Source organism: Alligator mississippiensis, chromosome 6 (genome assembly GCF_030867095.1).
Source record: "Alligator mississippiensis isolate rAllMis1 chromosome 6, rAllMis1, whole genome shotgun sequence".
Taxonomy (NCBI): Eukaryota; Metazoa; Chordata; order Crocodylia; family Alligatoridae; genus Alligator; species Alligator mississippiensis.
Genome location: NC_081829.1, coordinates 20,012,521 through 20,024,499, shown reverse-complemented (window position 1 = coordinate 20,024,499; position 11,979 = coordinate 20,012,521). Strand labels below are relative to the sequence as shown.

At 45.6% G+C, this 11,979-nt stretch overlaps 1 protein-coding gene across 1 annotated transcript; it reads right to left on the bottom strand.

Annotated features, from left to right (window-relative positions):
* Positions 1–1,196: 1,196 nt before the first annotated feature.
* On the bottom strand, positions 1,197–9,572 carry LOC102566241 (beta-microseminoprotein). Its single transcript, XM_006272754.4, has 4 exons — positions 9,278–9,572; positions 3,875–3,974; positions 2,998–3,100; positions 1,197–1,590 (listed from the first exon to the last, which is right to left on the bottom strand). The coding sequence occupies exons 1-4, from the start codon at positions 9,278–9,280 to the stop codon at positions 1,461–1,463; spliced, it is 336 nt and encodes a 111-aa protein (XP_006272816.1). The 5' UTR covers positions 9,281–9,572; the 3' UTR covers positions 1,197–1,460.
* Between the last annotated feature and the right edge of the window lie 2,407 nt (positions 9,573–11,979).

The following is an 11,979-nucleotide window of genomic DNA, read 5'->3' as shown; positions in this document are numbered from 1 at the left end:
TCCCAGCATGAAATGTGTTCAGTCTGAAACCAAAGATGGAGGGGTGTAACAGAAAGCCCGAGACTCTCGTTAGTCTAAGGTTAGCCTTTGACTCTCTCACAGGGCGGTGTTCCCTCTCCCCATTCTTTGGTGGTACCATACTATCAGTCCCATTCTTAACAACCCTCATCTACATGATTTGACGGAAGAAGGGTAGCAGGCCTATCTAGATTGTTCCCAGCCTGAAAGTAGAGAGTAGAGCAGGGGTTAGCAACATTTTTGGCTGGAGTGCTCAAATCACCCCAACCTCCACCCATGCCTCGACTTGGGTGCCAAGATGGGGGAGCCGTAAGGGGCCCAATTTTCATTGCTGGTGGTGGTTGCACGAATGCCTCCAGGCTTCAAGCCACGTGTGCACCCACCACCACCACAGAGCCAGTGCCAGGGCTGCAGAGTCCAGTGCAGCTGTTTGCTGCGTCCCAGCTGCCTGCCACAGCCTGCCTGGGCTCTAGTAGGCAGCCAAGAGGCTGCAAACAGCTGTCCTAGGGTCTGTAGCCCTGGCACTGTTTCCGTGGCAACTGCGCATGCACCTCTGGGCAAATGGCAGAATAGGAGCTAGGGTTGCGTTGTCCCAGCCCCTTCCCTACCATGCACTGTGAGCCATGTATGCATCTGTTGCCCCCGCCACAGAGCAGGTGCCGGGGCTCTGAAGCCCAGTGCAGCCTTTCGCAGCCTCTCAGCTGCCTTCCACAACTTGCCCAGTCTCAGGGCAGCTGTAGCAGGTGGCTGGAAGGCTGCAAACAATTGTGCTAGCCTCCACAGTCCCAGCACCAACTCCATGGAGGTGGCAGCTGTACACATGCCTCCGGGCAGATGGCATGGGAGGAAGCAGGGTTATGCTGCCCTAGGCCCCTTCCTGGCCATGCACCCATTGGTACGAGCACAGGTGCCACAGCCATGGAACTGGTGCTGGGGCTGCAGAGCCCCACGCTGCTGTTTGCAGCTTCCCAGCTGCAGCCAGCCTCAGCTCTGGGCAGCTGTTGGCAGAAGCTGCCCAGTCTGGGTTGGCTTTAGCGCGTCAAGGAAAATGGTCTTGCATGCCATGCATTGCCAATCTGTGGTGTAGAGCCTCTGTGTTGGAAAGCGTGCTCTCTTCAAAGGCTTGAGTAGAAGCCCATTGTTACTGAGGTATAAAACATTAAAGCAAGACAATAAAATCAAATGAAGCATCAGAAATTTTTATTTTACTCAACAAAAGCTTAGTTTTGCCAATGCAGATAAGAACAGAAATAAAATGGGAGTAGATACAGTATATTATCATATACTACATTGCTATTTAACTAGATGAAGAAAAGCAAGCTGCTGGTATGACTTAAAATACCTCAATCACTCGGATCAAAGAATGGACTCCTCCCATAGCTGGTCATCCATCGCAAGGCAAGGAGATTCACTAGGCAGAGAAATCTGGAGCCAGTTCATTGTTAGCCCACCCAGCTGTAGACCTCACATTCTTTGGAGGGGTCAGTTTTCTCCACCACTTTGTAGCTGCAGGCGTCCTTATTGAAAATCTTTTCACACTTATCTGTATCATAGCCGACAGGGGAATGAGCACTGTGAAGGTGGGGAAAAAATGCAAGCATCACAGTCAAAAGCATGCTGCAAAATATTTCAGCTAATCAATTATTCTAGAAATACACACATTCTCACTGTTTAATTTTCATCATCATTGCTTGATTGGTCACACTAACCTAGTTGCGTTCCCCTCCTCACCCCCATCCCCCTAATGTTAGTCCCTTGCTTGGGCGATATGTATTTCCCTACTGGCTTTGTCATCTTTTTTGGATTCACAATCCTAAATATCTACTAATAAAAAAGTCAATCTGTTCTCTAATGCATGGGTGTCAGTGTAGCCAAGTAGAGAGGTATAGTCAAGCTTCTTGGAGCTTTCTCTTGGAGAGATGGAGTAGCTTGTGGATTTAGAGGGTCTTATCTGGGAATTATTAGCTAGCTTTTGAATGTTATTGCTTCCTCCTTCTAGGTCACTCACATAACATGCCTAAGGCAGTGCTGCTGGAAAGAAAGGAAATCACTTTCCAAAGATTTTAAACTTGTCTCTCAAATCTAGAAGCTGTAGTTTTGGAATGTAAGCAAATTTAACAAAGAGCATTTCAATGCTTGGCATTGTGATAGGTAGTACCATGATGTATGGCTCTCTTTCTCTCCCTGCATGCAAAGCCTGGACTACATAAGTAAAAAAGTACATAGCCTTTTATTGTATTTATCCTCACAATGTTTCTGTGAGTTATGGCAGTACTGGTATCCCCATTTCATAGATGGAAAACTGTGGCACAGAGAAACTAGGTGACTTGATCACAAAAGTTAGGGAAATAAATTAAACATAAACCAGTTTAAGTGATCAGAAACTGGTTTAAAGCTGTAACAGAAGCTCAGTGCAGATAAAGCAGTTTCAAAATGGCTGAAACCAGTTTGACCCAAATCAGTTAGGTCTGATACTACATTCAACCAGGTTTATCTAAACTTGGTTGAATGTAATATCAGACTTAACTGATTTGAGTCATACCAGTTTATGAAACCTCTGTCCCTGGCCCCTTCCTGGTTCAAGTTAAATCACAGTCCCCCAGCATGCTTTGCAGCCCTGGGTTGTGCTGTCCAGAGAGCAGGGCTGGGCCTGCCCCTCCGCTCCCTAGCTGAAGCAGTGAGAGCTGACTGACAAGGGAGAGGGGGGCAAGCTCGGCTGGGGATGTAGCCCAGCCTACGGGGAATGACTACCCCCCTCCCTCAAAGCAAACCATGGGGGGCTTGGGGCCAGGGAGGGGGGTAAACTGAATCTAAGGTAAATGCCTGTTCACTTCTGTTTCAATTTATTCTGTGCATCTTAGACTAACCTGAGATCTTGTGATGGAGTTGTGAATTTAGGAGTATAATTATTCATAATGGATGGGGAGAGTGTGGCTGTGACTTTTTTTATACCGCAAATACTGAATTTGGTGAACTTACATGGAGCAACAGCGCATCCCCCTATGGCTGCAACTACAGGTGTGGCAATCCTCACTCTGCCAGGTGGTACCAAACTCATACAGCTTGCCATTTTCAACACAACCTGCACACACACAATAAAAATAAATCCTTTCCCTTGAATTTCAACATATGCATATATCTGTACATGCACATCAACACAAATCATGGGAATGATCTCTGGGCAGATGAGGGTAACGTTCAAAATGTTTCACTCTTGTGGCAATCTGAATTCATTTTTACCCTATATGCTTTCTTGAGGACACAACCTTGTTCTCTTTTCATTTACTGTGTCCACAACAAATCTTCTGTAAAAGTGAGCAGTAACATACCCAGTCAGATCTTGTCATCTTCATGCATTCAAATCTGTTATCCTTTCCAGGGGAGCTCCACATGAAAAATATCATCTATATCCCTCCCTCTTCTCAATTCTGTGATATTTTGGGGAACGCACATGTGTGGAATTGCTGTGCTGGGGTGTCTTCCTCTAACAAACATTAACCTTCCTGTCATCATCCCTAAATTAATCTTGTGACATCTAGTGAGGATTGTAAACCTGTAGCTCTTGGATTCCATGGAAATGTAGCACCGCAATCAGACTCCAGTTAGTCTGGATGTTCTCGCTGCACAGAATCGGAACATATATCAGCTACTTGTTTGAGAACGGTAGCCTCTGGAAGGTAAATGTCTGTGATACCGCCTGTGTTCTCTTCCCTAAATGGGAAGTTGCTGTGTGTCAGCCTCTCCCATTGGGAAGCAGCTGATGTGTCGGCATCTCCCATTTTCCTGTTTCATACCCTACTTGGCTATTCCCAGCAGAGATCAAAGACTAATTCAGAACCAATATTTGTGGTTTTACCTTCGGTAGATTCCTTTAGGTTATTTTGCTGAAAAAAGCAATATGCATCACAGACTGTCACCAAGATGCCAATGGCAAGAAAGAAACCCAGGAACCACTTCTGTAAGAGAGAAAAGGCCCATGGTCAGAATTAGGCACCTTCTCAGTTGTTAGCAACTAAATCCCATTATTATATCGAAACTAACCAGGAAAAATCTTCATTTGTGTGTAAAAATTCCAAAGGGAAACTGTTCCGGAAAGCAGTACAAATAGTTCTTAGTCTTCATGATTTTTTTGTGGTAAAGGTGGGATAGATAGAACTAGTATAAGCTGCCATAAGAGATTTCACAAAGTATTGCACTGAAATGATTCCCAGCTAGTGTGGGAATGTGAAGGGGTGGGAGGGCTGGAAATATTCTTCTTATCTGTCTTGGGGAATGGGATGGTGATCAGATGGCCATTCTTTGTAATGCCAGGGAACCCTTTAGGGCCTATTATGCATTAGTCACTGAGTTGCTGGCCCTTTAAGTAAAGTAAGTCCATGTACCCTGGGACAGAACAGTGGGTGTGATTAGAAAGGTAAGGTGGCACTTAGAACTAATAAAGGGAGAAACAAAGCGTGAAGGGCAATTAGGTGGCTGCAAGAGTTTCCTGGACGGGCAGCTAGCAGAGGACCTGAGAAGAGTTGCTGGAGTCTCCTGGACAAGGCTGAAAGCAGCAGAGGTAGGTGTCTGTGGACCTTCCCAAGTTGACGAACCAGGACTAGAGAAACCGAGAGCAGTAGAAGGGCCACCTTCTTGACCTCCCTGTGCTCAAGAAGCAGACTGGGAAAGCTGGAGCAGGTTTGGGACAGGAGAGAAACAGAAGTGTTTGTTCTCTGGCTTCTTCGAAACTGGAGAGTTTGAACTACAGGGCCACAAAACCCTGAGAGCTGAGGAGTGGGGTTTACCTCCTGACTTCTCAAAGATGGAAGACCAGGGAGAGCCACTGAGGAGCTTTTCTTCTGAGGACAAAGAAGATAGCTCCCAAGTGGAAAGCCAGGAGACTTCCTGTTAAGAAGAACAGGGAAGGACTCCAGTGGAACGGACTGGGGTGGTTGATTAACACAAGGCACTGAGGAGTGACAAAGGATACTTGCATCTGGGCTAGTTATCTGAAGACATGGTGTTTGGGGCTTGGAAAGACTATGTTCACAGTGGATCACCATGGCCTTTGTGTTGGGATTTTAAGCACTCAGAAAGTCAGCTGCCCCATGAAAGCTAAACAGGAGAATCCCTGAGGGGCTGATGTTAAAGAGAGAGAGCACTTCTGCCATATCATCTAGCTGTGAAGAGTTGTACTGATTAGAGTAGTACACATCTGTACAGCTGTTCCCCTTCTAATGAGGGTATGGACTGGCAGGAGAAAAGCTTGTGCCTTTGGTTGGGGTGATGGAGGCTTATTCTTAGTGTGCGGCATTTTCTTAATACTTGAGGATCCGACCATAAGGGTGTTTCAGAATCTAACAGCCAGGTGGGAAAAACTGGAGAGGTGTTCTCAGGGCTTGAGGGGCCCACTCCTGCATGGGAATTCCCAGGGCTTGCAGGATCAGGCGCCTCAAGCCCCTGCCCCAGGACAGCTGGAGAATGGGGCAGCTCCAGGCTGCCAGCACTCTCAGGTCATAAAATAAACAGATATATGATGCCATATAGCAGCATCAGTTGATACCACTTTTGTTGCAACCACAAGTTTTGGCAATTATGTCCATATGCCTTGTGCCACCTGCTTGCTTGCTTGGTCTTGAGCTGCAATTGAAAGTCAACATCTATCTTTACCCTCTGTTGACGGTGAGTGGGAATCACAGTACCTTGATTCCTCCTCGGCTTAGTTTGGTTACTTGCTCCACAACTTGTTGGTGTCAGTCTCCTCCAGATAGGTCTCTCTCTTTAGGTTTAGATGTTCCAGTTTAGTCTGCAGTCATCATCTTCCTTCTCCCCTTTCTCATACTCCTATCGTTGCGGCCTCTGATTCCTCTATCATGAGGATCTATGTTCAGTGGTTCTCCCTGGGTTGGCTGGTTTTGCCTGGCAAAATCTCTCCCCACTTTTCCCCAAGACTCTTAAACTAAATAGCTTTATAGGGTCCAGGTGAATGGATTAGGACCCAATTAGCCCAAAAATCTCAAGGACAAAGTCAGAATTTACTAATAAGACAGATAAGTGCAGGTGCATAAACGTGGCAAGCAAAACAGGTAGAAATGAATATCTCAACAAAGAGAAAGATAAGCGTTGGTACAAGATGAGTGTGGGGGCAACACACGTATAAATACAGGAGTTTGGGGACCTGTCCCTTGGAGACCTAGGGGGGAGCATGAATAATATATACGGTGTCTCTACTTGTCAAGGTGAAACTTCACTAATGTGATAGCAACCAGAAACCACTTAAGAAAATACTCCAAATGTGTCCGAACAAGACAGCTCTTAGTCTGCTGACAGATGTGGGCATGGAATGTGCTTTACCAGAAGAGGCAGCACTTTCATTTGATCCAGCTCTGCAGTGTCTGTATAGGTCAGGCACTTCAGCTGGGCCTTTTGGCAATTTTATCTAAAGCTGATTCAATCAGCTATTAACTAAAAGTGCCAAAAAAGCCCCACTACAGCACCTAATCTTAACAGACATTGGGTGAGCCAGGTCCAACTAATTCATTGCCTTTTCTGAGTATGTGCTGGGTTCAGTACAGAAGCACATGAACTTTGAAGTAAATCTCCAGTTGTGTTTTTTTTTCATCCCACATCTGCAAGCAGCCATAGTGTTTACTGGAACTGGTCCTTGCTGGGTCTTCACCTGTGTTTTGAGAGGAGATGTCCTGGGTCTCTGATCCTGTCTGTGCTGCTGTCCTTCCTGGGTTTTGCAAGTCAAAGAGATCCTGGCTCTCTATGGCTATCTCCTCCTGCTTGTAATTTTGGTTGGTGGCTGCAAGTGTTGTCAGTGCTCTGCAGAACATGCCAGGGTTTCATGATTGCCTCTTGCAACAGTCTCAGTCAGCAAATCATAGAAGGTACAGACCTTGACAGCTCTACCAAGGAGCTTGTGGTTGCTGCTGGTATCTTTATAGTTCTGACAGAATTTATTGCAGCATTTGACCATGTCCAGGGAGTGCTTCTTCTCCTTCATTAGAGTCAGATAGCTAGTTATGCTTGACTTTCCAGTGGGTGCTGTCTGGATGGGCTAATAGGGCACTTGTAGATGACACTTTAAAGCAGGTTTAAAGTGATGAAATCATCAGCAAAGCTAACCGGATTTTATCATACATCAGCAAATGCATGACAAATAGATCCAAGGAGGTGATACTTCCTCTCTATGCAGCACTGGTCAGACCGAGTTGGAGTACTGAGTCCAGTTTTGGGTGCCATACTTCAAGAGGGATGTTGATAGACTTGAGAGGGTCCAGAGCGGGGCCACTTGTTTAGTTAGGGGCTTACCTTACAAGCCCTATGAGGAGAGAATGAGGGACTGAACCTCTTCAGCCTCCACAAGAGAAGACTGAGAGGTGATCTTGTGGCCGCCTACAAATTCATTAGGGGACACAGAAAGGAATTGGAAATGCTCTGTTGATCAGGGCTCCGCTTGAGGTAACAAGAAACAATAGCCACAAACTGACAGAGAGCAGATTTAGGCTAGATATCAGGAAAAACTTCATGGTGAGGGTGGCCAAAATTTGGAATGGGTTTCCAAGGGAGGTGGTGCTCTCCCCTACCTTGGGGGTCTTTAAGAGAAGGCTGGATAGGCATGTGGCTGGGGTCATCTGACCCCAGTGCTCTTTCCTACCTAAGCAGGGGGGCAGACTCGATGATCTGTTGAAGTCTCTTCTGACCCTAACATCTATGAATCTGTGGGTTAAATGTCTTTTGCACCACCTTAATGGCATTGCTGTTTGCACATTCGATGATGTATTGTGCATTAATTCCAGCTGCTGTAGCACATTCAGCAGGGGACCCGGGACTGCCTGAGCCGGGTGCCTGAGGGCCTTTCTCCAGAGATTGAGGAAATCCAAGTCCTCCTCACCCTCCCCCCAGGGCTGCATAGAGCCATGGACAGTCACAGCTGTATAATCATTGTGTAACTCAGGCTGTGTGAATTAGCCATGAGTTGAAATTCTAAAGCAAGATGCCTGGCTGAGTACTGGCACTTAAACAGGGAGATGATGCCTAGTCAAAAGGACCCTGATGCAGTAGGGGGGCACACAGGTAAGAGAGGCTGTCCCAGTGTCTGGTTGTGTGACGAGAACAGTGTGATATGAGCGGAAGGGTTGCCCGATGTGGTATGCTTTTCAAAATGGAAGTTATTATTTGTATTACCTTGGCAGCAAGAGCCACAGTCAGGGACCAGCATACCATTGTACAAATGCAGCCCAAACCCCACAAACTCTACAAAGATAGCAGCTCTGCCCCAGGGAGCTTAAAAGCTAAATGGGTGAAGCCTGATGCCCAGTATGTGACATAACAGATTCTGAATTTGATTTGATTCATTCTGGATGAGATACAAAATAATTACTTGGGGGAAGATGGTATGTGGGCATGAGGCAGTTTCTTGTGAAAATCTCAACCTGAAATTTAAAGTGTAGATAAGTTCTCATAGGATTTAAAGCTTCTGTGTAGCGAAAATATGACTGAATCATAACCTTTCATTTATAAATTCATTTATAAATCTACATTCATCACAGAAACTACAACCTCTTCTCTAAAACTTATGCTCTTCATGCAGTTATAAGAATCTGCCCTGGTTATTTTTATCACTGCTGTTGACTTGTACAGGCATACAGAAAAGCAGAATTTGTTCCCTGTCCCTTGCATCTATCTGGTTTAACAACCTCATCCTAAAGTTGAGAGCTAGAAGAGGATATCTCCTGGTACATGAGAAGATGAATAAAGGCACTCAATGAATGTTTGTGTTTTCCATGTTCATCTTCTTAGAGCATGGTTCAAAATACCTACAGAAGTTGAAATATTTTTATAAAGTTAACTTTTCCCAGAACAGATCAATCAATAGGCAGAAAATCTGGGGCAGGGATCGGCAACATTTTTGAGCAGGGTGCCAAAAACACCCACAGCCTCAACCTGTAAGATGTTGGCATGCCAGGGGCAAATGGTGGGAGAGCCGCAAGGGGCCTGATCTTTGTTGTAGCAGTGCAGCCTCAGCTCCTTCCCTGCCATCCACCCAGAGGTGCACATGCCAAGCAAAACGCCTTTGCATGCCATGTTCTGGCATGTATGCCAGGGGTTGCCAACCCCTGATCTAGGGCTTTACTTGTACAGCTCCTTGCAAGCAATTTAAACAAATTAATTCATGTGTAGTTAGATAAAACTCTATTCCCCTCCAATACCAGTTTTTGAACGAAGTAGCCAGGTGAGCTATGAACTTCTAAAGTCTGAAATTCTGACTTACCATGGTAAAATGTGTTGCTTCTGAAGAGCTCACAGCCTGACCGTTTCCTGCAGTGATACACACAAAATGAGAAGACAAGAATTTTGCAACTCCTTATATTGAGCAATTTGAGCCCACTTATTTCTGGAACAGCTATGCTGGAATTTCTGAAGAATCTATTGAAATTCAGCCAACTGGCAAAAAGAAACCTTGGCTCTGCAAGGCACAAAAATGAAGTGAAAGGCTAATTTGGAAGCTTTCTGGTCCCTGCCTTCACCCCACAATTACAACAGGCACCTTATCTGGTGATGTGCAAGTCGAGACCTGCCTTCAGGGAAAACTGGCATACAAAAGAGGGAGACAGAGTACATTCCTTAAGAATACATTCCTTCAGAGTACATTCCTTCAGAGTCCAACCTGCAGCATAGTTGCTCAGCATTTCCTGTCTGAAAGGGATGGAATGTGTCCTATTAGTGGGGGCATGTAGCTGGAAGTTGGGCAGAGCTATAGTATTCCAGATTGAGGGGAGAAGATTGGAATGTGCATTAATTCGCTGTATCATATAATGTTATATGCATGCACACGCACACAATCTCTCTCTCTCCCCACCCTTCCCATTCCTCCCCTTGCCCTGCAGGAAGGGGAGACCTGCCCACCACTGATGCTGTCTGGGCTGCATCTGTCCTGCTCCAGCCAGGGCCAGCAGTGGTGGTAGATTTCCTTTCATTGCAGTCACTTCTTGTGTGTTTGCATTTGCTTGTTTTAACCACCAGCCCCTTAGTTTCCTATACCCCCCAACTCCCCAAAAGGTAAGTTCTCCACAACAGTTTCATTTACCTCGTGTAGCATATGTCATGGTGTAGCAACAACCAACTAAACAAGCTAGTCCAAAGAAATTATTTTTCAAAGATCAGATTATTGATGAATGAAAAGAACTGGAATGTTATGATGGACATTGAATAAAAATAAAAAAATTTAACAAATTGCCAAAAAAAGAAAAATCTTCAAAATCTGATGTATAAAATATTGAAAAAAGTACAATTGTTTTAGCAAAAAAAGTTTTCACCCAGAAACCATTGAATAACACTCATTCTAGCACTTCAACATTTTTCTGACTTGGTGGGAAAAAAAGGGTCTATTTTAACAGGAAATTAAAAAATACTGATTAGAATCCTGTCTGCTTGATAAAGTATTTGGTACAATTACTCACTCTGAAAATTAGATACAGCTTCTTCAGCCCCTTACTGGAAGTTAAATGTTCTACACTTTTAAATATTCTAGCTTGTACTTGTTCAGTATCTCTTTCCTGAACCCTCTCTAGTTTCTCAACATCCTTGTTAAAGTATGGGTAGCTGAATTAAATAAAGTACTACAGGACTGGTATCAGTAATACTTTATTAAGAGGTAGTAGTATCTCCCCACTTCTAGTTAATATTCTCTTATGTATACATCCTAGGATCACACCATTCCATGGTTTCCACCATGATATAGTCCCTTCTCCTATAAATGTAGCATGTGCTGTTGGTGCCTAGACATATGACTTTTGTATTAAACTTTGTTAAATTGTATCTTGTTCAAGAAAGCTCAGCTCACCATGCCATCCAGATTAGTCTGTAGAACTGACCTGTCCATAGGTGGATCCAGGATTTTGAAAAGGGGATATGAGAGCAGTAACCAGGGCTGCAGGAGTGGCTGCACCCTGCACTCCCAGCCTCCTCTCCAACACTGGGATGGGCAGACCGTTCCATGGAAGCAGCAGCTGAAGAATTTTTTTTTAAGTCCTCACATCAGGTAAAATTTTCTCCTGCCACCAACCCCTCTCTCAGCACTCCCTCCCTTCCCCTTTATGCTCGGCACTACCTCCCCACCCTTCCCATTCCTCCCCTTGCCCTGCAGGAAGGGCAGACCTGCCTACTACTGATGCTGTCCAGGCTGCATCTGTTCTGCTCCAGCCAGGGCCAGCAGTAGTGGTAGATTCCCTTTCATTGCAGTCACTTCTTGTGTGTTTTCATTTGCTTGTTTTAACCACCAGCCCCTTAGTTTCCTATACCCCTCCAACTCCCCAAAAGGTAAGTTGTCCAATATGACAATACTCCAAACCATAACATGGACATCAATCCCTTTAACAAGGGATAAAGTTGGAGCAGTTTTGCTATATTTGTATCATTCCCAGCTTGTGCACACCAGCTACTGTCCTTTTGAAACGTTCCCCTTTTTAAATGGCTCCATATGTACCTGGGCCTATAAGGGTACGACTACAACAGGTGTAGACATACCAGGGTTAGATTTAAACTAGCTAGGTCAGGTCCAAAAGTGGTATAGGTGTTACAGTCCAGAGATCAGCAAAGGCAGCAAAACCTGCTGGAGGAGCTAAGTTGTTAGTCCACACTTAGGTCTCTGCCATTGTAGCAGAGGCGTGGGCAAAATAGAGCCCACGGGCCAGATCCAGCCCAGGGGATTTTGTGTGGCTTGAGGCAGGCCCCTCGGTCCTGTCGGGCCCAGGCACAGGGGGCAGCTTGAGCCGTGGTGAGTACAGCCAGTCATGCTGCCCCCAGGTCTGCAGCAGGGTTGGGGCGGTGCAGCGGCTGGACTCGCTTCCCAGCAGTCCCCGTAGCAGTGACTCCTTTCAGCTGCTACTGCCAGTCTCTGCCCCTGCTACTGGCCCTGGCCCTGGTCCTGGTCCTGCTGCCCAGGCATCCCAGCATATCTGCTGGGCACACACA